Raw genomic sequence first — 26,747 nt, 5'->3', positions numbered from 1 at the left:
TCCCATCAGCTGACTGTGGGAACTGACATAGTGAACAGCTTCAGACAAAGCCATCCTCTCTTTAACTTGTTGCACGCTTCACTAGGAAGACATAAGGTATTCACCTGCTCTGTGATCTCCCGCCACCTGGTAGCTTTCTGAAAGGCTGTAATGCCATCGCTCCTGCCTGTGAAAGCAGCCATTGTCACATTTTCACTCCTGCTCGATTATTACTGATCTCTGCTTTGCTTAAAGTTTCTGCAGAACATTGGAGGTTGTGGATAAAGATGACATTTAGGTATTTTTTCTGGCATTTCGTATGGTGTTGCTATTATTTATTCATGTAGATCTTCATAGACTTTAAAATAAACACAACGTTTTTCTGTGCAATTTCACAGGCTTTGAGATTGCATGTTTTCTTCAGCCGCTTACAAAGGCTTCAGTTATGTATTTGCTGTGGAAATACTCCTCATCATCCCCTCCTCTGGATGCTCAGTGCCAATTCACATAATCACTACTTTAGTTTAACAACCACACGCTTTTTAACTTTAAAATAATCTAAATCTTAATGAAGAATTACAAAATGATTCTGCTTAATCTGTCAGTCTCCCTGTGAACTTGATATTTGAACACATCCTGAATGTATTAGATCTTGATTTTTTTTTGCCCTGCACAATTTTTTGTTAGCTTCCTATGAGGGAGGGGCCCAAGAAGCAGCAGAGAAGCACTGCGTCAATACATTCCACTATGTTGTATTGATGAGGGCTTAATGAGCGTTGACCACATCAAACAGCTTTGCATTCCAACTGCAAAAGAAAAAAAAAGTTTTTCAAAAATGTCTTAATTCCTCCTGAGTCTCTGGGATGTTTTACAACACTCATACTGTACACTTTAAAATGTATAGCAGCCCATGTAATACTCCTCCTCTGCTGTCATGAGGTTTTTTTTGCCAACAGTGATTCACCTTAAAAGTTCAAGTCTGTCTGCTTCTGTGGAGACCAACACTTGGGTGAGTTGGAGCTTGGCGCTTCAAACGCCATGATGACAAGACAGATAATCTTCCTCCTGTTGTCCTCCTGGCCAAGGTTACATGTTAATGTATCTGGAACCCTTTTAACCATGTCTACATTTGACATCATTAGCCAGATTAGACCCGGTGCTCTGTCGGCTGATCCTCCCTGGTTACAGAGAGATTTAGTCGGCCTCTCTGGAGAAGGACGGCCCCATTTTTAATCATATCACAAAGCAAACCGCCGGGATGAGCGTGTACAAGCAAACACAGACTGTCGGCAAACACAGGTGACACAATGAACAAGCTGTGCGGGGAGAGCGAATGAAACGGAGGCGACAGTGGCAGATCAGCGTTTGATAAACTGGTGTAGAAAAAGAGCGGCAGATCCGGAGAACGAAGAGGGAAGAGAGGAGAGGAGGAAGATCTGAGGAGAGGAGGACCTGGTGTGATGAGGGATGAGCCGAGCCCCTGTCGCCAGGCAGGGGAGAATCTGCCGGCGGTATTAACGTGCCAGTGCCGCTTAAGCTGATGGCCCACAGCGTGAAGGAAAAGGTCTTAGATGCAGGAGATTTCCCAGATTGAAAGCGCCGGGTCAAAGTGAAAACCGGGCCGCGCATGGAAGCACTACGCGTCATGTGACGGTAATTGTGCAGCTCATTTACAGACACGTAAAACATTTACAGTGAGGGTAATAAATCCCAGCTACTGCTGTTGTTGAAGTGGTGTAATCCTGCGTGCAGCACAAGGAAAGTCAAGGATAGGGGGGGTGCCGGCTGGCCCTGGGAGTTTCATTAGAAATGCGGCCCTGGGTGTGTTTGAACCCTCTAACAGCAGAGCAGGAATTAGAAGCTTAGCCAGAAAGACCTTGAATCACAGCCTGTGAAAGAAGAGGAGTATGTGTGAAAGTAAATCCTTGATCAATGCAAATGTCTCTGGGGTCCTCCGATTCCTCATGAATTTGGTGGAAGAGTTGTTTGAAATTTTTTTACTGAGAAATGTTTTGTTGAGGAATGCGGCTCGAATGGCGGCCAATCAGCTCCATCTCCAAGCGGGTCAAGGCACGGGGGAATGTTGTGAAATCAATCTCACTGAACTTTTCAGATCTATTCAGTCAGCTTTTAATTAAAACATTCACTTTTTTTTTTTTTTTTTACATAGTGCAGAGTTAGAGCCGGTCTGAGCGGGGATGTGAACGGCTCCACCTCAGCGCCCCCCGGTGGCAGCTTCAAATAAGACACCAGCGATTGCAGCCACAGCTTAACTTCTCTAAATCTTTCTCATCCTTTTACCACAATTACGAGGTCATTTATGCTAAATTTTTCTCTCTTATTTTCTCTCTCTCTCTCTCTCCCTCTCCTTCTCTCTCTCTCTCATGTCTGTCCCTTCTTCTTTGTGTCTATTTGTATCTTGTTTGCTGCCTTCTTGGCCAGGCCTTGCTTGGAAAAGAGATTTTTTTTTATTTATCTCAAGCAATCTGCCTGCTAAAATAAAGGTTTAAAAAAAAAAAAAGAGTTATGATACTCATTCCTCCGGAAGTGAGGCAGCTCTACCTAGTGAGCTACACGCTGCCCCATAAGAAGTGTTTTGTTTGAGTAATCACATCATAGCAGCGGAGTGTGTCTCCTGCTGACAGAGGAAGTTATACCAGCGACTGGTTCTACAACTGTCGGGCCGCCATCGGCAGCGGTAGGCATCGAGGCCGAGAGCGTCGGGGGCGACGGACAGAAATGAGCTGTACCGTTTCTCCCTCCACTTCTTCCATCCTCTCTGTCTTTTTGTTTCTACAGCTCGTTCAGACTAGATCGCACTGGCGAGGGCGAAACCTGTAGGAAATAACACATTTGAGAGTCCAACATAACTCTTTTTGTCACAGCGGAGAGAAAAGCACTGAGGGGCCCAGAAAATAATAGTAGCAAGAATCAGAAGGATGAATGTCTGCAGGATCAATGATGGACTCTCTGTCTTTCTTTAGACACGTTAAAACCTGCTTCTGAAACGTCTGGCTGATGGATCCATCCATCCAGCTACAGATCAAAGTTGTTAAATATTTAAAAACTGACATTATTTTCTAAAGTACATTATACCTTGGTAATGTAGTACTTCTTTACAATCCAAGTGTATTTTAATGAGCTCTAAAAGGCCAGCTGTCATGTCATAGCAATTCCAAATGTAAATAGGTGTTATGCCAAAATATGGTTGAGTAAACCCAAATGAGAAAAAGGTACAAATCAAATTAATTTCCCCATACTGTTAGGTGAATTTGTAAAATATTAAGTTGACCCCCTCCCCCTTCCTCTAAATAGCCTTTGCATAATAACATTTTGTGGTAATGCCGTTCCATTTTCCTGATTTCCACACTGCTTACCAATCTAAAATTCCCTCTGTACTTTATGTGCCCAAAATTACAGCTAGCCGTGTTATTTCCATCTTTATAAATAAGCAGCCCAAAGCACTTCTCGCCTGTCCCAGTGGCCTTGGTTGTCATGGAGGCTAACAACTCTCATTATGATCATACGCAGGAGATGACTCTGCTCTCCCACCAAAAGCAGGAGATCAATTAAGGTCGGGGTTTTCACACCAATGGTCCATGGATTTACTGATTGAAAAAAAAAAAAAAGTGGTAACAGTTTGAAGCAGCGGTTAATCAAGTAAGCCTCAAAATGTTGGTGTAAACAAGGCATGCGAGCGGTGAGGGACAGGGCCACAGCACAATGAAGGCAAATAATAGAGGAATTACTAAAACACGGACAGATTGACAGGAACTGTGGCCGACTGGTCGCATCATGTGTGATTGTTATGTGCTTCACAGAAATGTCAGAGCGTGTTCACTGTGCTCTGCGTTCACAAAGTGTTCAGACCACTCAGGTGGTGTTGTTTTCTCCACATTTTGTTTTGTTTGAGCCTCATGGCAAAATAAAAACAACAAGAATTTTTCCATCATCAGTGATAGAAATTTCTACCATTCTGTTTTCACTGTGTTGTCATGGAGCACTGAGTGTATTCTGACGAGGAGAAATGTTTTTTTTTTGTTTTGTTTTTTTGACTTGAAACTAAAAATGACCACATGGTGTTTACTAAGGCTGTGAATTAAATCCATAAAAAAATCCATATGGCAACTGTCACTTGTTTTATTATCACACAACATGCCGTCACTATAATGTCGTGTTACACTCTTCACATCCAGGTATCATTGGAAACTGACACCATTGCCCTGGAAACAAGCAATATGGGCCTTTGTTGTGTTATTTTTGCAAATGTACAAATCTAACACATCTCATCTTTAGATTTGTACCATCTCATTGTATGATCAGTGTATGAGTCACCTCGACAGCACTTTGGAAGCTGATCCATGAATAAAATCCGATGACTGACTGAACAGGAGCAGGTCCCCCCCCCACCCCCACACACTGACCTGTCTTTCCGGTGTTCTTCATGGTGGTCTGGTTGGAGGACTCGGTGGTGAACTTGTCGAGCTCCAGCTCTTGGTACTCCTCCGAGACCAGAGCTTGTTCATCCGCAATGTCCACAGGTGATTGGTTCTTCGCGGCACATTCTGGGTATGAAGCGACCCACTCTGAAGGTCCATGGCTTCCTGCAGGAACACGAGACACAAAAATCTATCAGACATGCAGACCAGTCCCCAGAAATCCCTTTAGAAGACCCCTCTCACCTTTTTATTTTCTGAATATGAGTCGTTTTTAGAGTCATTAGATGCAAAGGCACCTGTTTTAAATCCTCCATCATCCATACCTCTATCTGGCTACTGAACCAAAAGTACACTGAGGAAGTCTACACTTGCCATTAGTGATTTTTTTCTTTCTTTATTTTTAGTTCATTTTTAATTGAACTGTTTTAATTATTACTTGCTTTTAATTATCTCACAAACCATTTCTATGTGCCGAAAATGAATTATATTCTATTTCTTTGATTTCAATTCAAGGTATTTCATTGTCATTCCAACATGCAGCGAGAAATGTGAACTTGAGGTCCAAAGAAACACAATAAATAGAAGTAGAAAAATAGAATAAATAGACATCTAAATAAATACAGTCTTGTCCTAAGTTACTGTTTGTTGTTGTCATCCCTGTTTTGTCTGTGTACCAATGCACATTGCACTTTATGCCTCAGACAAATTTCACTGAGCAGGACAATAAAGTATCTAATCTCATCTATTTGTTTTTTAATTTATAATTAATACACTGACAATATTATCGCCATGAACACGGTTTCAATATGCTCTTAATGTAAATGGTGGAGAACAGGACAATGGTTCTTTCATATTAATTCAGCTGCATTGCCCTCACCCCTCCCACCCCCTTTACCCCCGCAGCTGGGAAAACATGTCAACAATGAAAACTCATCATCTGGCTTCAGGCAAATTCCAGTGTTAATTGTCTATACACGACATGAATATCCACATGAGGCATATTCCTACATCCCTACACCTACCGGAGCTGTGCTAAGAATGGCTACAGAATGAATGTCTGTCATGTGTTTGAAAAAAAAAAAAAAAAATAGTATTAAACCAAACAGGCTATTCAAGAGGAAAAAAAATACTCCACTTTAAACAATTCATGTGCAGTGTGTGCTGCAAACTAACTTCCTGTAGAATCCCCATCCACTGTCTGCTCTTTTAATCCTCTATCCCCTACAGTGGCACTTCTACAAAGGAATAATCCACAACCGACAGGGGTCCCCTTGATCTCTTCGCGGGTACAATGGGCCAGTGCAACAACAAAAGCTGAGGGATCAGGGGAACAAGGAAGCATGCATGGATTTTAACTTTTCTGGGTTAACACAATATTCATGATCCCATTCCCTACAGATATAGGGCAACCTCACCACCGGCTCAAGAAAAATGATACGAGAACTACTCTTTACCAAAACACCCTGGATCAAGGGTGGCTTTATGTCTCGCTATGTATAAACACCTTGCAGCCAAAAGACGCTCTGTGTGTATGTGTGTTTCTGTGTGTGTGTGTGTGACTCCTTCAAAAAGACAACACTCTGAAATATCCAGTGTTTTATCATGTCAACCACTGTAAACAAAGCACTGATCGTTTTATCCATCTCTCAACTGAATATGCCGCAAGGAAAAGAGTGCACCACCAAATGTCTCAGTTCTGTCCGGTGACCTTAAGTAACATCAACGCCACCTGTGAGATTATGGGTTGCATGCAAATGCAGGCAAACGGTGCAGTGGATTTGAGCTGCATTCTAATAAATGGCAGCATTAGAAAGCAGGATTAAAATTGACAGTCATGGCTTTAGACACACCAATACGTTTCTACCAGTACGACTCCAATATTCTATAGCCTGAAAAAGAGCCAATTATGAATGCAATACTAATACTATACAATAAGGCCCAGAGAAAGCTGCTTGGACAAAGGATTTACAATGAAGTGTTTTTGTTCCCTCAATATTCAAATAAAATGGCTTTGTGTTCAGAAATATTCATTAAGCCTTTATGTGGACTTGCTGTCCATTTGATTTGTAATTGCGATTAGAACCAAAACTCTCAGTCATATAACGGCCCTGCTGTGACCGAGGCCGACCTCACTTCACTGAGGATCAACTGTCAATATGGGAGATCTTCAGAAGAACGTGATCCGTCTAACGAGCTGCAGAGAGGGAGACGTCGGCCTCGGCTGAATCCCAGACCAGGAGGTCAGAAAGGGGACAAGAGTGAAATCCCCATGATGCTAAGTCAGTTAGCTCTGTTGAATCAACCTCACACTTATTTGCCCTTTAGCTGACAGTCATAACACAATGGACCTGATCTGCTTTTGTTTCTTACTTTCTCTGGCATCTCTTACTAAAGGGACAGCTGCTCATTATTTGGTCAAAGGACTTTACTCTAAAGGCCCCACAGAGTCTACTCTGTGTACTACTCTGTGCAGTATGTCCGCTGTCGATTGAGGTTTCCTAGTCTTTAATAGTCCAGCGTACCACCGCGTACAAATATCCCACAATCCTTATGCCCCGTTTACACTTTCTGTCTGTGTGTGGCACCGCTACAAGTACGCTGCTCCCAGTGCTGGGGGGCGGTAGTAAAAATTGAGCTTTGCGCGGAGATTCCCCCATGGACATGCGCTTTAAGTCCGTACTGATCACTGTGGAGTCTGTTCTGCTTACATTCCTCCTGAAGGTCAGTAATCAGCCATTGTTAGCTTACCTGTGGCAGATATATGCATACATGTAGCGTACAATAAATTACACTCCATTACCAGGGATGTCACCGGGGCTCTTTTACTGGGGCACAAGCCCCAGTATAAACATCATGTACTGTAGGTGGTAAGCTTTAATGCAGTGTTTTTCAACCTTGGGGTCGGGACCCCATGAGAGGTCGTCTGGAATTCAAATGGGGTCACCTGAAATGTCTAGTAATTGATTAAAAAAAATACTAATTAAAATATTTTTTAAACTAATTATTATTATTTAAAAAAAAATATGATTAAAAACACCACACACAATCTTAAACAACTGTATTCTATAGAGGGATTATATGTTTACCAACAAGTCAGGATGCGTGCGCAACCTGACTGCAGAAAGAGCCGGTTGTCATGGTTACCTCCATGGATCTAGTGTAGTCAAAGCGGTGTTAGCTAGCAATGTTGTCAGCGTACTACAACAGTTTATCACCTACTGATGTAGTGTGTGTTTTATACATAGACTGTAGGTTTTATAAAGGCAGGGGAAAAAAAAAACAAAAAAACGTCAGGATGGAGGATCGAGTTGGTACCGCGGCAACTCGGCCACGGGACAAACCACGGACACTCAGAGCATGGCGTCGGTCATCAGTAAAAACAACAATGTGCATCCCTAACGTTACCTACAGCTATTTACTGTAACAGACAGTCATGTTCAGGAAAACACTTGCGATTACAAAACTCAGTGGCTGTGAGGACTGAGGTGCTGCCTGGTCAGAGACGAGGGAAGAGGATGGACATGTCTAAAGTCTGGAACAACTGCATCCTGACCCGAACTGTACCTGCATGGCTGAGTATGTATCGGTAATTTAAAACAATATAGCTTTACGTTAATTAATCTCAGCTTGCTTTCCATTAGTATGTGACCTCGTCTTCAGTCACTGTCGTAGTAAACATTTCACAACTCACTCGCTGCAGTTCTGCAGCAATCTAGCTTTATCACCATTAAAACCAAAGTATCTAACACGTTATATTGCTCGAATTCAATCGCCAATGTACTATTTTCTCTCTCGTTTGCCTTGAAAGGGGTGTGAGTTGACGGTGTTCTGTAAAATTTGCGCGTTTTGTTATTTTTATCAAAACGATTAGTGCAACTAACAGCACAAAAAGACATGATCGCGGCTCTAGCTGCTCTCTTTCTGCAGGCGACATGCGCAGTAGAACGTCAGTGACGTAGACGTATAATCCCTCTACACTTCCACTTTCTTGAATATAAATCGAGTTCAAATAAAATGCAGCCTATAAAAATATCTGAGCTGGCGCATCTTTATTGACGGGGTCGCGCCAGAAATGTGTGATGTCAAGATGGGGTCATGAGCCAGAAAAGGATGGGAACCACTGCTTTAATGCTTAAGGAATAAGCAAAGTCGGTTCAGACTGAGTTGTGCCTCAGTAGAGCTTAATGGCTGGCACCGCCCCTGTATATTACTGTAGGGAACGCTGAAGGAGGTTTGAAGGTTTTCTGAAATAATGTCATTGTGACAAAGTTTATCCACCAGACACCATTTAAAAGTTTGATCAAGTGCAAAACAAATTTGTATTTGTATTATTTTATACCAATCTTTGCAATTAGTATCGGTCTAAAATAAATCCAATATTTGTTCAGGATATACTGTATATTAATCAACCTTGTGACATGTAATGTTTAACACCCACACAGCTGTTGTTTACTTTCTTTCTTTACTTTCGGTAAATGTCTCAGAATGTCTCTGACAAACTGTGGCGCATATAAAACTGTACATTTCACACAGTGCTGGGAAACATTGTTGATAAAGTAGCACACACTTGAGGCAGTTGTACAATTGGTTTTGACTTACTTCCATCCCCATTTGGGTTTGCAGAGAATATATATTCTCTCTGGCAGAGCTGTCTGAAAAACACTGCCTCCAGTTGCTTCAAACATTTGCCATGTCCCAAACCAACAAAGTGCGCTATGTGGGCTACCGACAATATGAAACACTGAGAACTATCCTGGTTCTCCGGTGGGCAATTTCAACCCCTATTTTCGTGCTTTTCTTCTTTCTCCCCCCTTGAGTGGATTGTTGCAAACTACAAAAAAACCTTCTGAGATGTTCCAGAGATATGTAGGGGTTTCACAAAAACTTGACTGACGTATCTCAGAACAACAAATTCCAGGGGTCAGCCGGGTGGAGACAGATTAGATGTTCACTCACAACATGAATAGAGCTTTTTAAAAAGAAAAAAACCCTCCATAACAAAACTATGACATTGAATCGTCCAGCAAATGCGTTCATTCATACTTCATTTGGTTGCATGCGCTGAAACAACTCGAGTGTTTCACGGGTCACTTTTACTCTGAGTGTAACAAGAAAAGTGTAATCTTTGACTAATTTTCCATTCAAACACACATTACATCTCATTTACTGCTGGGGAGATAATTCTGCCTTTCAAGAGCAGTGGGAGGAGCGGTGCTAAAATCAGATAAGGGAGGGTAGCACAGCAGTCGATTAATCTGTCTCATTGCCATCCATCAGAATGAATATAATCCTGGTGGTTCCGCCTCTCCCACTGCAGCCCTGCCGCTCCGTGAGACTGAGCTCAACGCATTTTATATGAGTGTGTGTTTTCAAACATTAGATGGCACATTTTCAGCCACGTTCAGCATGAGGCCTGCATGACACACTTTTTCTCCCAACGCTCTTTACAGTAGCAATCAGGTCATTTTGGCAGGACACTAACAGTTTTATTATTTTATATACTGAGACTTCCTGTTTGTATTCTACAATTACTGAAATCAAGAGAAGTAAATTATAAGTGAGAACCAACGTAAAATAAAAATGTGCTTCAGTTTTGGGAGTCTAATCTTAGCGACGAGTTGAAACTGTGTAGCTCTGTGTTGAGTTTCAAAAAAAGCCTTCAAATGTAAAATAAAAAATGATTACAAGTTGGAGTAAATGTTTTTTTTTTTTTCGGATTGTAAAGGTTTGGCAAAAATAAGTCTTGGGCTTGTTCCTTTTTCGGTCACTGTGTGAATTTTATTGTGTGAAATGAACAGGTGTAATGTGTGATGATGTGTTGTTAGTTGTTTATCTAAACAAATGGTCAACTTCTGTTATTTACATTGTATGACCGAAATAAACTATTCATTCATTCACAATGGACAGAGTTGGATGAGGTACACAGTGTTGTCTTCCAGAAATACCAGACATTCTTCTCCTCCATTGCAGTAACTTAGTTCCTGGTTCAAGATGTCTGGAGCGCTGCTCGCATCTGTCATTTGTGCTGTGATTCAAAGCTGTTTGGATCAGCGGTGTGTGGAAGAGGCGGAGTTATACAGCACGTTGCAGAGGAGTGAGTTGGTTAGTTCAAGATATATTTTTTTCCCGACCAGCTGATGCATTGTAAATTTTAACTTTAGATGGTACTCTTGAACTGGTGGATTATTTTGAGACGGGACTTCTAGTAGTCTACTTGCCAGCCTATAGGGCCCCATTGTGAACCCGGAAATGTTGAGTACCCCAAAGTTTTATGTTAGAAATATATAGTATGGGTCCCCAGTATTCAGAAACTGCCGGATGCTAACTTATATGTATTGGGCAATTAGCATAACAGACATAATTAGCATAAATTAGCATAATTGCATATATGGGCAATATTTCAACAAAATTGACTTGGCTGATCTGGGCAATATTGGAGTGGTTTTAGGGGTTATTGATTATGCTGAATCCATTTCTGACATTTTCAAAATTCAAAATGGCTGTCTAAACCGGAAGTGACCAGATTTTAACCGCCAGTGGGCCGATTTTATAGATACTAATTACGTCAATTATGCTAATTGCCCAATACTAAATAAGTTAGCATCCGGCAGTTTCTGAATACTAGGGACCCATACTATCTATTTCTAACATAAAACTTTGGGGTACTCAACATTTCCGGGTACTCATTGTTGGCAAGTAGACTATAGGCAGCAAAAATATGCTGATTAATCATCCCCCATTCACAACAGTTACTGCCTGTGTCTCAGTGGGGGAGAGCAGAGACATTTCTATTGCAGATATGATACTTAATGGCCATTTGTAGCTCATACAACCCCATTTCAAAAAAGCTCAACTATCCCTTTAACCTACTTTATTTACATACTGGACCAAAAAATGAACAAAAATCATGTAGAGTAGTATCAGCCGATTCAACTACTTTTTCCTGTTTTGTAAAATAACAAATGACAACACTTGCCATCCCATCGTATCATATGTCTGGTTTTACATGATCTATCAACGTCAAACAAAAACTAGGAGATAGTTTCAGATCTGCACTTTCGTATGAAGTTGATGTGACCTAGTTTTGTTGTTACAGCACTTCAAAAATGTCACGTGGTCTGGCGATGCCGGCGTGATCACAGACCCTGGAGGGTTAAAGAGAGGACTGTCAGCATAAACTACAAAAGGACTTTATCAGTCTTACATAATACAGCAGATACATGGTCACAACACTGAATGGGGGGCGTATGGTGTTTTCTCTTATGTTTGTTTTAACCTTAAGATAAAAAGATGAGCTGATTGCGTCTCTGCAGTGCTGTGCTTTCAACAGAGACACACACAGAGGGGAGATACCTCATCACCGAGGTGGAGGAAAAGACAATAGAACAGGGCTGAAACAAATCTTACCTTTGTAGAGCCTGTAACGTTCTATATTTGCGAAGGCTGTGAAAGCGAGGTGTGATTACTCTATTTCTGAGGCATTAGCTCACCTCGTCCTTTTTTTTTTTTCTTCGCTGGATTGCATTATATAATGTCGGTGGTACTTGTTTGTGTTATTTCCTTCTAACCCCTGCACAAACCCTCTTGTGGAATAATTTCAAGTTGCATGTTGATGGGAAGCAGATGGAAAAATGATGGGCCTCTGATGGGGAAAAAGTGCCAAATAAACATTATAGACTGATTCATCTTGTCAGCTGTTTACAGTAGCGGCGACAGCTTCTAATTGCTAGAGATAAGTGAAAAGTGGCTCATTTGTGTAGTCTGGTGTCCTTGTAGACTTTGTACAATGTTGAATTTGCATGCGCGTATACAGGCTGTTTACACATTAATATTAATAACTATAGGCAGCGGGTCAACTCTGAGCATTTTGGCAAGTGGTGGCAGGAAAACAGACGCACAGACATAAGAACTAAACATACAGAGACTTAAGCAGGTTTGATGCTGCAGTATAATATCCATATGTCTATATCTGCTCCCTTCAAAAAGACACATTTCTACACTTTTAGCATATTCTTCTACTTTTTAATTTATCTATGTATATAAATATGTTGAATAAAAAGAAATCTGACATTCTCACTGCTTTCAATTCTTTCAAAACCCTATTTTGATCAATGGCAGCAGAGTCTGATGACTGTATTGAGGAATTCAATCTTCCCCACATCCATTCATCATCAGTGCCAAGAAGAAGAATGAGCGATGTTGAGAACGTCCGTTCCTTTTGTTAATCTGACCTGCTCGGGGCGCTCTGCTGTGTGATATGACACCACTCTGTTATCTACTTGTTTTAAGTAAAACAGGCACATGTTTCTCTCAATATGGTCCTCTCAGTTCCAGGTGTCATCCCATTAACCTTGGGATAAACAGCTGCGCCTGTGCTGCCATGGCAACGCTGACAGAATGGCGATTGCCTTGTCATTTCCGTTTTGTCCCTCTGAGAGAAAGCGCCCCGCGCCGTATGCTGCCTGGCAAAACTCCCAGAATTGGCACACGAGCACTTGCAAAGAAAAAAAAAAAATCAGCAGTGATCAGTCCATATGTATGAGCAGCACTGACAACACAACATCGCAACATTTCTGCAGTTGTTTGATATGACAGTGTCATCACTTATGTCAAGTAAGTGGGGTCGTTCGACAATAATTGAAGATTTACTGCTGTCCAACATGTTCTTTGTAAATTCCTGTTTATTTAATTTCAGGTTTGATGAATTGACACTGACCGACTCCCCTGGCGAGGAAACTATTCATACATTTCAATTACGGGACACTCGACATGCTGAGTGTTGAGCGCAGCAGAAAGAGTCCCAGCCAGTGTGCTGTCAGAACACAAGCATATTACACTCCCATCTATAGTAAACTGCCACTCCGGAGCTTCTTTACACAAAACAAACTCAGACTGTTGTCTCTTCCTCCAGCATTATTTCACTCCACTGTTCCTGTGTTGTGCTCTGTGTATATATCGGCTGGGCTGTGGCGAAGGAAATCTGGAGAGCTGAAAAGACGGTTGAATTATCTAAGGAGGACGAGAGCGGATTCAATCAACTGAATGATGCCTGTTCCGTGCGCTTATTGTATTTACTGTATTTATTCAGCGCAGGCTGTGCAACAAATTGTCCCTGGGAGGATAATGAAGATCATCTTGGACCATGAACCTTGTTGGCGCCTCGCGAGTGAAACGACGCCACTCTCCCTGCGTCAGGTGTAGACAAACAACAACGCAGGGTTGTTTACCATCCGCGTATTCAGTCACTTGACCACAGATTTCAAAATGTCACGGTTTTGAAAACAATTTGGAGCGGGGGCTAAACGGAGCAATCTCCTCTGCATGCGTCTGCAAAGTGAAGTTCCGTTTGTCACGCACAACTTTCTCACTGTGTAATCAGCAGCAAATGGCCACTTGAAAAGAATAGGGACAGTGGGGGAAAAAAAAAAAAAAAAATCTACTATCTCTCACGAGCCCGACTCTGGAAGTGTCGGAATATATTTGCCGCAGAGTCGGACGACATTCGACTACAATCAAAGTGAGGAGAATCACCCTGGCAAAATTGGGGCGGCCAATTTTGGTGACTGACTGTTCTCCGGTTTAAATGAGGTCGTGCTGCCAAAACTGCAAAATGTTACTTCACAGTCAAATATGCGACTTAACAACAGCTCAGCCGGGAACTGGGTCTCGTTCGCTGTCGGTGCCGTGAGTGTTCAACAAGTGCGTCTCTGTTTTTTTTTTTTTTTTTAAGTATATTTTTTCGGCTTTTTTTGCCTTTTTATTTGATAGTGATGACAGTAGAGATAGACAGGAAATGGGGAGGCAGAGAGAGGGGGAATGACACGCAGGAAAGGTCTGCCCGATGCGGGATTCGGCGAGGACTGTAGCCTCTACATGGGGCGGCCGCTCTACCCACTGCGCCACGCACCACCCCAAGTGCGTCTCTGTTAATAACAGTTTCAACACACCCACAGATGGGCTTACTTAGACAAACGGTGGAAACTTTAAGTATTTATGAAAGTGAATCATCAGTTGCGACAATTATCCTTCCACCTCCTGTGTGTGATTTTGTATCCGCGAGGGAACTGCGCTTTCAAAAGGAGTTTCTTGTCAGGTTCCTTCAGTGGCCCCGTCTGCATGAGATGTCTCAATTATTGGTGAACCAAGGTAAAAAAAACCATAATACCTTCAGTGGGCGTCAGCAGGCAAAGAGAAAATAAGCAATGATGAACAGGGAATGATTTTAAACCTGGAACTGTTAAAACTAAGGAGAATGGTTGTGAGTTTTTCTAAGAACATCCACCTTTCAGCTGGGATCCAAACAGAACAGGTATTCAGTGTATCGGTGCACTTTGCAAGAATGAAAAGAGGCACCTGGGGTCAGTACGAAGACACAGAGGTGACGCATGAGTGGTTCTTCAGTTACACTTCACCAAATTAAAAGGTCCGTTTATTTGACCTTGTCAGTTCTGTGGCGAGGGAAGACAAGAGACACAAACTGGTGTCTTTGTACCCAGACAAACACACGCTATTATTAGGGGCATAGGAAATTATTGATACACTTAAATATGGCAATATTCCGTTTCTCAATACTGTATTGATATTCAAAAGCACTGTATTGATTTTTGCTTGGCAGTGCTTCATTTTTCTGTTGCATTTCAAACTCTGACAGCTGGTTGGCAGCGGTTGTTCAGCCACTGACTCCTCCGCTCCAACAGAACAATACAATAGGGGCGTTTCCACTGCAGGAAATGTGAGGTCATTTTACGGGGCACGTGTCTCCACTGCAGGAACCGCCCCCCCCAAGGGCCATCGACCACAACTTCTACGGGGGCTAAACGAGTCCCTGCCTGGGGGGAGGTAATCAGATAGGCCCAAAAAACCGCCCGGGTGGAGCTTGAGGTTTGCTTTTTTTTTTTTGTGATCAATTTTTTAAATTAATTTTTATCTATTTAAATCCAGTAGAACAACAAAGATATAATAAAAAACAAACAAAAACAAACAAACACACACCTTGAAAAGAAGAAAAATAAAGAATGAAAATACCCCTAACAAACAACAACAACAAAAAATAACAGAAACAAAACATAAATTCAATATATACAGACATCTAAATATATACCCCCCGCCCCCCAGGTCAACCTCCTTAAAACAACAACAACAAAACAATAACAAAAACAAAAAACAAATAGATCCAATTTAAACTGTAGAGATTGAAATTACATGTACTGTATGTGCAAAATTGGACCAAAAAAATAACATTCTCTTCCTTCGCACCATGCATACGTGCTACAGACATTTCAAGATTTGCCAAGTCTACTACTGAGCATGCCCATTGGTCATAGGACAAAGTGTGTGGGGCCTTCCATCTCTGGGCAATGATCTTCTTTGCGGCCGTGAGGCCGAGCAGAAGGCACCGGCGTTGTCTAATGGACAAATTCAGACCAGAAAAATCATTCAACAACAATGTGACTGGAGAACATGGGATTACAACATTCAGCATAACAGACAGTCTTCTTACAACAATTTTCCAAAAGGATAGTACTAGAGGACAATTCCATACCATGTGAAAAAACGTGCCTATGGTGCTCGGGGAGCAGAGTTGACAGTCTGGATTTGGAGCACGTTTCATCTGAAATAATTTCCGAGGAGTGCAATAAAGTCTATGTACAAAATTATAATGTATCATTTGATGATTGGGATTCCTAGATGATAACAGAATATTTGACCACACCATGTTCCAATCTACTGCTGAGGAGGAAACAGAGAGGTCCTGACTCCAACAGGTTTTAATGAGCAGAGGCGATTCTGCTGCTTTGCACATGAAAGCATACAGGTTGGAGACCAAACCCTTGGCAGATTGATTGGAACAGATTTTATGAATTGGATGGATCTTAAACTCTTCTCCCCAAGGGATCCCGTAGGCACACAGAGCACATCGGAGTTGTAAATAAAAAAAGAAGGATGTACTAGGGATATTATAAACTGACTTCAGGTCAAGAAAGGTCCTCAGTATGTTGTTCAAAATTATATCAGAAAGAATATTAATCCCATTATTCATCCACTTAGGGAAGAGAATGGGCTGCCCTCCCAAACAGAGTGCAAAATTATTAAACAAAGGGACATGTAAATGATATTTCATATGGATATTTGCGTGGTTTTCTACCGATCTCCAAATCATTATTAAATGGGAAATAATCAGACCATACTTAGATCTACAAAGTTTAAGGGGAATATTAGAGTGGATTAAATCTTGTAGTCTATGAGGGCGCACCAGCTTCTCCTCCAGAGGACGCCAGGCCACTTGAGCGTCTGGGTTGAGCCAAATATGTAGAACGCGAAGAGTAAAAGACCATGAATAGAGTTTGAACTTAGGAAGACCTAGTCCACCAGAGCATTTTGATCTTTGCAAAATGGACAATTTGACACGAGGACGCTTACCTCTCCAAATATAGTATGTAACTAATTTGTGCAATTTATCCCAGTAACCTAGCGGAGGGGGTAAAGGGAGCATACAACTACAAAAATTGACCCGAGGCAGAATATTCATCTTAATAACCGAAATACGTGCCTGGAAGGTATTTGGCATATCGCCCCATCGGTCTAAATCTGCCTCCACTTGACTAAGAACCGAATTATAGTTATTTGAAACAATAGCTTGCAATGAAGGGAAAATGGAGATGCCCAAATATCTAAAATTTTTAACCACCGGAATAGTATGAGGGAGTGCCGCCTTACGCATTGACTCATTCAGAGGGAGAAGAGCCGATTTGGCCCAACTGATTTTGTATCCAGATATTTCACTGAAATCATTAAAAATAGACAGAATATGTGAAATGGAATGTACGGCGTCACCCAAAAAAAGTAAAATATCATCTGCATAAAGAGATATGAAATGATCCGTATTATGAACAGAAATGAGAGTGTGGGAAGACTGACGTACAGCCTGGGCCAGGGGTTCTAGAGATAAAGCAAATAATAACGGCGAAAGAACACACCCTTGTCTAGAGCTGCGGGAAATAGAAAAGGGAGGAGAGCATAAACCACCAGTCATCACCATTGCCTTTGGGGAAGAATATAAGGTTTGTACCATGCCAATATAGTGATCTCCGAACACCATGTGCCGCAAAACTGACCATAAAAAATGCCACTCAAGGCGGTCAAACGCTTTCTCCGCATCAAGGGAGAGAACGGCACATGGGGCACAGAGATCAGCAGTGGCGTCAATGATGTGCAGCAGTCTACGAACATTGTCTGACGACAGACGGGATTTAATAAATCCAGTTTGATCTGGATGAACGAGCTGACCCATAAGAGGTTCCAGCCGTAGAGCTAGTACCTTTGCAAATAGTTTAATGTCAGAATTCAGAAGTGAAATGGGACGGTAGTTTGCACATTCATTGGGATCCTTACCCTTTTTAAGAAGCAAAGTGATTGTGGCCAAGTTGACGTCCCTAGAGAAAGAACCTGTACCAATAGAATAGTTAATCATGTTTAAAATTAAAGGGCCAAGATTGGGCCAAAAGTACAGCAAAAACTCCGGAGGGATCCCGTCAAAACCAGGAGATTTACCTTTATTCATTTTACTCAATGCTGATTCCAATTCAACTAGCGTAATGGGAGCCTTTAAACGGGAAACCTCAGAAAGTGATAATTTAGGTAATTTCAAATTATTAAAAAAAAATTCAGATTTCAAACGGTCAAAGGCCACTTCTGAACAATATAATTGGGAAAAAAACCCATGAAAGACGGAGTTGATTTCCTTGGGATCAGTTATCAGTTCCCCTTGAGATGTTCTAACCGTAGAGATGTTAGCAAAATTTTCACTGGTCCGAAGACTCCAGGCAAGTGATCGACTTGGTCGAGCACCTTCAAAATAAGACTTTTGCCATGTGCGGTGGATAAGAAATTCAGCGTGCTGTCTATGCAGAGAGTTAAGCTTGCTGCATATTGCACTTCTTTCAAGTCTCAAATCAGGAGAACAATTTGTGAGCATTATTTGTTCAACTTGGGCTAGTTTCTGCTCCAACTCCAGGCGCTTGTGATGACGGGATTTATTCAAATTAGAAGCTAAGGAAGTACATTTACTACGAATAAAGCCTTTCACCGCATCCCATAATATTCGGGGATCGTCAACGGAGTCCTTGTTAATTGAAATAAATTCCTCCAGGGACGACTTAAATTGGCCAATAAAATTTTCATTCTGCAATAGCGAAGTGTTAAAACGCCAGCGAGGAGCCCTGTTCCGGTGAGCTGTCAGATTGGCCCTGCATATGATAGCCTTGTGATCTGAGATGGAAAGAGGAATCATATTAATATAAACCTTAAGAAAAAGGTCCTTTGATGTAAATAAGAAATCGATTCTAGAAAAAGAATGGTGTCGAGCTGAAAAATATGAAAAATCTCTAGTTGAGGGGTTACAGAGACGCCATAAATCAATTACGGCCACATCATCCGCCCATTTCTTTAAAGCCCTAATCTTTGATCAGCTCCCTCTGTAGCATTCGACCGGTCCACTAGGTGGTCCCAAACAGCATTAAAATCAGAGCCAATGACAAAACGAAATTCTTGGAGGTCAAGTAGAAGTTGGGTTAGTTCTGTATAAAAGTTGACATCAAAATTATTCGGAGCATAAATGGATACAAAAGCAATTTTGACGTTAGAAATAATGGTTTTAAGAAATGTGATTCTGCCCCGAGTCACCTCCTGAGCCTAAATTAGTGAAATCTAATTTGCGGCGAGATACAATAAGTCCTCCTCTAGATTTACTTGAGTGGGAAGAACTAGCCACTAAATGGTAATCTTTATTTTGCATTCTGTGAACATCTTTCTTTAACAGGTGGGATTCACTGACCATAGCAATATCAACTTTTTCTCTGCTCAGAGCCTTTTTTTCACGTTTTGATGGTGAATTGAGGCCCCGGGCATTGAAAGATAATAAGGTCAGACTACTCATATTTATCACGTGAAACAGATAATACCAGCATTCTCAATCTGACATTGAGGGGAAAAACAAGAAAAAAGAAAAAAACTAAAAAGTGAGGAAAAAAAGAACAGACAAACATTCACCTAGCTTAAGATTTGCTCTGTGCTGATTGGGCAGAGTCAAAGCAGAATGTGATGCAAAGAGAAAACCCCAAAATAAGCGGCACTTTTAAAACCCAGTGTTAATTGTTTTGTTTTTAAAAAAAAGGTGTCTACACAGCTGAAAAAAGAGAATAAGTCAAAAGACGTATGATAGTAGTAGTAAAAAAAAAGATGAATGATAGGCTTACGGCGTGTTCACACTGGGCGCGAGGTGAATTTTTCACACGATAAGATTACATACAAAGTCAATGTACAGACGCGAATGGACGCAAATTTGTGCCGGCGACATGAATGACGCGAACACGCGAAATTTGCCTGTTCACGTGAGTTCAAAATATTGAACTCAAGCGAAATATTTGCGCGAATGCCGCGAGTAAAAACAAATATTCCAGCGGGCAAACTGGAGCGAGTAGAGCGAGGCGAATATTTTACTCGCGCCCGGTGTGAACACGCCATTAGTGAACAGACAACTACAGGGTTGCGCAATTACGTGCCGATCGAAACAGCATTTTTAAAAACGAGTATCATTAGAAAGTGTGTATACTGAAAAACAACGAGAGCAGTAAAAAAAAAAAAAAATGTGAGTGGGGAGAGGAGGAGATTATACACAGAAAAGGACACGTGGTGTTAAACTTTTGGGATATAATAACCTCTTTGGCATATTTATTGATAAAGCCGAGCGCCAGCCAGCGTGTTGAGACACTTAATAAGGTTAATTATTTAGCTACAAAGTAATTGGTAACTGGTTGTGTCTGCCCTGACCAGATTCTGAAGCAGCAGTAATTATTAAGGAGCGGCGGGCTGTGGCTGTGTTAATGTACATAGCGGAAACCCTTGTATTTGTTTAAGAGGAATGAAAGAAACTCTTTTTTTTTGCCTTGAGTATTGGCGGCAGGTAATGGCAGCCTTACGAGTACTGATACTTTGAAATATGTCCGGTATCGGCCCGATACCTGGTATCGATACTCACCCATCCCTATTTTTAACTCATTTGCCGGTTTTTGGGCTTGTTGCTGCAGCACTCTTTAGGCCAAGCATGTCCAAACTATTCCACAAAGGGCCGTGTGGCTGCAGGTTTCTGTTCCAACCAAGCAGCAGCACACAAGACTTGAATTGTGTTCTTTTGATTGGTTGGAACAAAAACCTGCAGCCGCACGACCCTTTGTGGAATAATTTGGACATGCCTGCTTTAGGCCATCAACAATGAAGTGAGGGGGCTCGGGCTGGATTAAACATCACCATCCTCTGTATGTTGATGAGTTGCAAAAACACCACAATTTCATGAACAAGTTCAGTCATTCACCCAAGACACACAAACCCAAAGAGAGCATGAGAGTGAGAGGGAGATGAGGATGAGTTGAATGACAGCAGGGTGAGTGAGGAGAGCTGCTACAACGAGGAGAGAGCTACAAGTGCTTCGGCAGAACTAGAGTGTGATTAAATGTTGCTGTGCTGCTGCTGTACAAAAGCAGTAATTATTCCTTCTTCCTACAGTATACTGAACAGGTGGTTGCAACATTCAGGCCAACACATCTGTCTCCAGATGTGACAATTTTGTTTCAATCCACTAAGTGCACCTCCTCCACTTTCATTATCGCAAGAATATAAGAAGTGGCATAAGCACCAGGCCACATTAATGATTAAAGGGATAGTTCACCCAAAATTCAAATTTCACTCATTATCTACTCACCCTCATGTCGACTAAGAGCTGTGAATTTTCAGAGTCCTCCGTGCCTTCTCTGAGTTACGGGGGGGTCTGCGAAGCAGTATTTGTCCATATAATGGTTGTCAATGGATACCAACTTTCTTCGTCCAAAAAGACACACCAAAAAACACCCAAATGCCTCCATACTGCTCGTCTGTAATGTCCCTCTTGTATTGAAGCCCCGACATGAGAAATTGTTCTGAAAAAAATTAAGTAAGTCTATATTTTAAGCTTGTTTGTAGCGGAAGCTCCCAGTGTCTCAGTTCACTGCTCTTCCTGTGTCAGTGAAAATCTCGCGTGATTTGCACTGACCGGCGGAACAATTTCTCATGTCGGGGCTTCAATACCAGAGGGACATTACAGACGAGCACTATGGAGGTTTTTGGATGTTTTTTGGTGTGTCTTTTTGGACGAAGAAAGTTGGTATCCATTGACAACCATTATATGGACAAATACTGCTGCGCGGACCCCCCCGTAACTCAGAGAATGAACAGAGGACTCTGAAAATTCTCACAGCTCTTAGTCGACATGAGGGTGAGTACATAATGAGTGAAATTTGAATTTTGGGTGAACTATCCCTTTAACCCTTCTATCTGTTGTCAAGGAGAGTTGAGGGTCCCGGGCTAGGCCTTTTGATGTATACTGTGGTTTTTGCTATTTTTGATGTTTTTACTATTTTTTGATGTCTTTACTATTTTTAGAAGTAATTACTGTATGTGACTCAGGGAAGGTATTACATGATATGATGAAACCCGAGCTGATGGAATAGTTGCTGTAATCTATTAAAAAGGAGAAGTAGAATGGGGTGGGCAGGACAAAGGTCACCAAAATGAGGAACCTGTGGCCTGTCCCGGGACATGCCGGGACAGGTCGAGGTGAGATGGCCACAGGGTCAGGTAATTGGGGAAATTTAGTGCACGTTGACCAAATATGGGCACGGACCGGTGCAGAGTGGTGGAGAAATTATTCCATGACACAAAGGAAGGGTGTCGGCGGTCCAAACATATAAAAAGGTTATCGGGTCGAAGTAAAGACAGTGTGTGTCGGGACTGGGTGCGAGAGCGAGCTATTCCTGCGAAGACTCCGAAGACTGGTGCGTCTATAGAACATCGCCATCAAACAAGAAACTGCGCACAGCAATTTGATCTCGGTTGATCTCCACACTCTCTGCTGGTCCGCTCCCTGGGGCTTAGGCCCCCGATCATCATCCCCAGCAGAAGGGGTTCAGGAAATTCGAAGCCGGCCGAAACCTGCGTCCTTATATTCTAGAAATTCAAATCAGGCAACTATCCATCAGAGGTAGGGTTGAGCAATAGGGTCAGAATTTGATTTTAATTATTTTCTTTGATTTTCATTTTTATGCTCTGATGCTGCTTTGCCCCTGCTAAATTCCTGCAAATAAATTTACAACCTAAAAGACAAGAGAACTGTTATCCTCATCTTTTGTGTCAGAGGTTTTAATTCAATTATCACTATATTGCTGTTCATGATCATAAGAAGTTAAGCCATAGGGTGCACAATATCTTTAACTGTGCGTTCACACCAAAAGCTTCCAAAGCGTCAAAAACGCCGGAAGTCAATTCATTTTCAATGAGAGCCCGGCAACACTGAGCGTCCAAAGCGTCAACAGGCGTTGCCGCGCTTCCAAAGCGTCCAAAGCTTCCAAAGCGTCACCAGATGAGAAGTTGAGCCAGGTTTAACTTTAGGGTAATTAGCTATGACGCGGTTCAGCGGCAACCGGCGGCAGCCTGTCAGAATAGAGATGTCTGTCGGCTGCCTTTTTTTTCTTTTTTTTGTATTTCGGCTCCCCAATGACCAGCGTGATCGAACTTTGACGCCAGTCACGTGACGAGCGGCCAAAGCGGCTGAAAATATTTGCCGTTTTGGGAACTGTCTTGTCTGACGCCCACCCTCGAGCGTTTTTGACACTTTGGAAGCTTTTGGTGTGAACGCACAGTAAGACTCTCAGAGGTTAATCTAGTATTGTGTCCACTTTAAAAGACAAACAGGTCCCTAGGGTTGTTTTTCCAAACCATTAAATTAAACCTAGCCAATAACAAGTGCAAGGATCAAAGAGGAAAGCTGCCGTTAACAGGCGTGCCGGGTTACTACTTCTGGGTGGGGGGCTGCTCTATCAGAACTAGTGGCTTGGGGAAGCGGGACAGACGTCAGGACGAAGGCAGTTAGAAGCTAGGCGAGTTTCCTCATCACCAGCTTAAACATTCTTTAGAAATTCTACTCTGGTCCATGACCATTAGAACTTAAGAAATTACCCTTCAATTGGAGAGCTGGTCTAGTATAGGCTTTTCTTTACAGGAGCCTAATACCGGGGATCTAACACTGTCAAACAAAGCTCCCCTTGTTATAGACTTACACCAGGACTTCTCTATTTGACACAAAATAAACATCTCTCTTTGTAACTTAGCATCACTCTATCAAATCCAGACCTACAGTACACCATCACTGTCACTGGTGTTGGTGCAGCTGTGACAGGCGATTAAAGGTGCTGCTGTTGAGAGAGATAGCTGGCAGGGGGTTCAGATAAGATTACCACTTTTACTCCGACTGCTATTCCAAAGCCAAAGTGACACAAAAAAGCAGACAAGATCCAATGAATCGTCAGAGCCAATGGATCATCAATAATCCTCTGTTAACTCAACCATCAGAATCAAACTCCATCAGAGTCATTTCGAGGTTACGCTTCAGTTTGCCGATTCTGCTGGTCACTTACTGACCCCCGTTACATAAGTCCAGACTGTGTTTTATATAACCAAGAGCCAGTTACTTTAGATTTTGGTGATGACAGATACGATAAGACAGAAGTTTTATTTGCTTCTTTAATCCGTTCGGTTTAAATCATGAAGCAGATTCCTGTGACCCCGACTCCTCCTTGGGATGAATTTACAAGTGGTACTTCTCTTAGACATTAATTAGTCTGGAAGATCTGCATTTATCTATCATTTCCCACCCAGACTCCACTGTGCCTCAAGCAGTCGACCAAAAGCCGCACTATGCTGCTGTCTGCCATGGAGGTTGTAGGCCAAATTAATTCCTTGTACAGTAACAATCTTCAAGCACAAACAAGCTTTCTGCCACTACATTAGACATGGATTGTTTCGGATTTAACTCCACTTCTCTCAGAAGCTTTGCTCTCTTCAAAACAGACTACTTTTTTTTTTCCTGAAATCGGTACAAGCTACCACGACTTCGGCAAAAAGAATCAGACAGGATGGTCGTCTCGGAGGCAATAAAGCAAACCAATATCTAGAAATATCTTGGTGATTTCATGGCAATCTAATGACCAATTAGCAGGACTGAAACCAAATGATACAGAGACAGTCCAGGACAGTGCAAAACAGTTTGTCCTGTCCATTCTTTTGTGCTGCTACAGTAGATGAGAGTTTTGGGTTGTCACAAGTAAAGACTCTTCAAACCTCGTTTCTAAAACCAGGTAACATGTCTCGCTCTATAAATCCTTGGTAATCTTCTGATTTCATCCTTCCCTGGATGCATCAATGCCTCGAGTTCCAAAGACAGCAACGCAGCCCCACAGCATGATAGAACCTCGCCAATATTTTACTGTGGGTAAAGTTGAGATACATAACAATAATACCCTGGCCCTGACCCATGAGCCCTTACTTGCTTCAGTATGCAGTGTATTGTGTGGGTCCATGTCAGTCTGAAGCTCTTTTGATATATTGCATATTGTTTTTAGAACAGTGGAGCAGAGCCGCGAGCTGTTCAGAGCTACACTGGGATTTCTTGGTTTCCCTCATCAAACTCATCAAATACACAATCCAACAACTCCACAACGCTCTGGTGGACAAGTTGTGAACCTGCACATTCACCACGCTATGAGATAATAACACAACGTTACAAGACAGTGTCGTCTTAGAGGTAAATTCATGTAAAACAGCTGTTGCGTGTTGCCTTCAGGGGCAGTTTCTCTGCAAGCAGTCTCTGTATTTACCTCTAAAACGACTCCATCTCGTAACGTTCCGTTATTATCTCATCGTGGTGAATGTGCAGGTCACAACTTGTCCACCAGAGCGTTTTGGAGTTGTTGGATTGTGTATTTGATGAGTTAGATGAGGGAAACCAAGAAATCCCATCAGCCTCCGTAGCTCGTTGCTCCGCTCGGCCGTTCTAAAAATAGCTTGCACCGACAAAGAAAGGTGACGAACCTACTGACTATGACTATAGGGATTATGACAATGGACCATAACTATCCCGCTAAGATTTCTGATAACATGTTTGCAGCTTCACCTTTGCCAAAAAGGAAAACAATCTAAGCAGTAAAATCACCAGTCATTGATTTTGGGGCCGTTTACACGAAGACGCTTGCGAGTAAAGACGATAAAATATTTTATCGGAAGTGCCTTTCGTTTATATGGTGACGGCGTTTTTGGGGCTTGAAGACGCAAAAATCTCAAACCACCCCTGAAAGTGGAAAAGTTGAATACGCTCCAGCGCAGCGTCTCCGCCTAAACAGGCCATAAGACCTGCCTCTAATAAAAGAGCTCAAGGTAAGTACAAGCTGAAGTGCTGTAGATTCCAGACAGAGGCTGTCAGCTCTGTGAGGAACAATAACACTTCAATAACTCATCTGACCCCAGGCCAGCCACCACAGGCTCCCCCAGTAGAGGACCTGCAGTAGGGCTTAGTCTTTGCCCTGGTGGTCTGGATTTAAGTCCAGCCTGTGGCCCTTTGCAGCATTTTATTGTCTCTGTCTCTCTCACCAGTTTCTCTGTCTCCCTCTCACTATGACTATAATAAAACACAAAGCCTAAAAAGAATATTAAAAATAACGACCCAGCCTTTCACTTTAATTGACGTGGTTGGTGATTTTGTCAGACCGTGCCACAGTTGTAAAATCAGGATTTGAGCCATCAGCAGTCCAGCCACATGCTAGGTTTTGACCTGGTCTTGTTGACTGTTGCACACTGTTTGACTGTGACAGTTTGCTTTGACATTTTCCTGAAATATTCTGGTTCAGTTTGGATTTGTTTCTGAGGATATTCTACATGACATGCATGAAATTGGAGGGTTAAATGACCTAGAATGAGGCACCGAAGAATTACTGAAAGAATTACAGATACTCAAATATTATCAAACTCACAATATGGACAAGTGCAATATCCAAAAACCCAGGAACTGTATTTTGTTTTTTTAATTTTTCATCGAATATATTGTTAAATAGAAGTTACAAGAACCTCTCTGCACAGAAATGAGGTTAAAGGCTCATTTAGGATAGCATTAAGGAACATTTTGTCTTAAAAAAAGGGATGGAAACTAATAAACTGAATATAGGACATTTTTTTTAAATATTTGTTTGCTGCCTGAAATCTGTAACCCCTAGACAATCAGCAGACTCTGTGTCGCTAATGCCAGAGCTGTAACAGATATCTTCACTCCTTACTGGGTCCAGTGGCTTTGTGTCATCAGTCCGGTCATCAGTAAGTAAATCTTATGCTCATTTGGATGATGTGGCTGCTGAAGAGCCCACTCCACAGTTTGCCCCATATAGAAATCCCCTCCTTGATTTTCATCCTGTTCAC

The 26,747-nt window shown here is 42.0% G+C and overlaps 1 protein-coding gene across 1 annotated transcript in view; it reads right to left on the bottom strand.

Moving 5' to 3' along the window:
• Nucleotides 1–26,747, bottom strand: part of ca16b (carbonic anhydrase XVI b) — a 178,367-nt gene that overhangs the window by 62,931 nt on the left and 88,689 nt on the right. Inside the window, exon 3 of the mRNA XM_085777215.1 lies at nt 4,404–4,583. Coding sequence (XP_085633341.1) covers nt 4,404–4,583 — 180 coding nt within the window. The remainder of the gene's footprint in view (nt 1–4,403; nt 4,584–26,747) is intronic.

This window comes from Trachurus japonicus, chromosome 5 (assembly GCF_045865225.1).
Source record: "Trachurus japonicus isolate A0001 chromosome 5, Traja_1.0".
NCBI lineage: Eukaryota > Metazoa > Chordata > Actinopteri > Carangiformes > Carangidae > Trachurus > Trachurus japonicus.
This window is presented reverse-complemented; position numbering and strand designations above follow the sequence as displayed.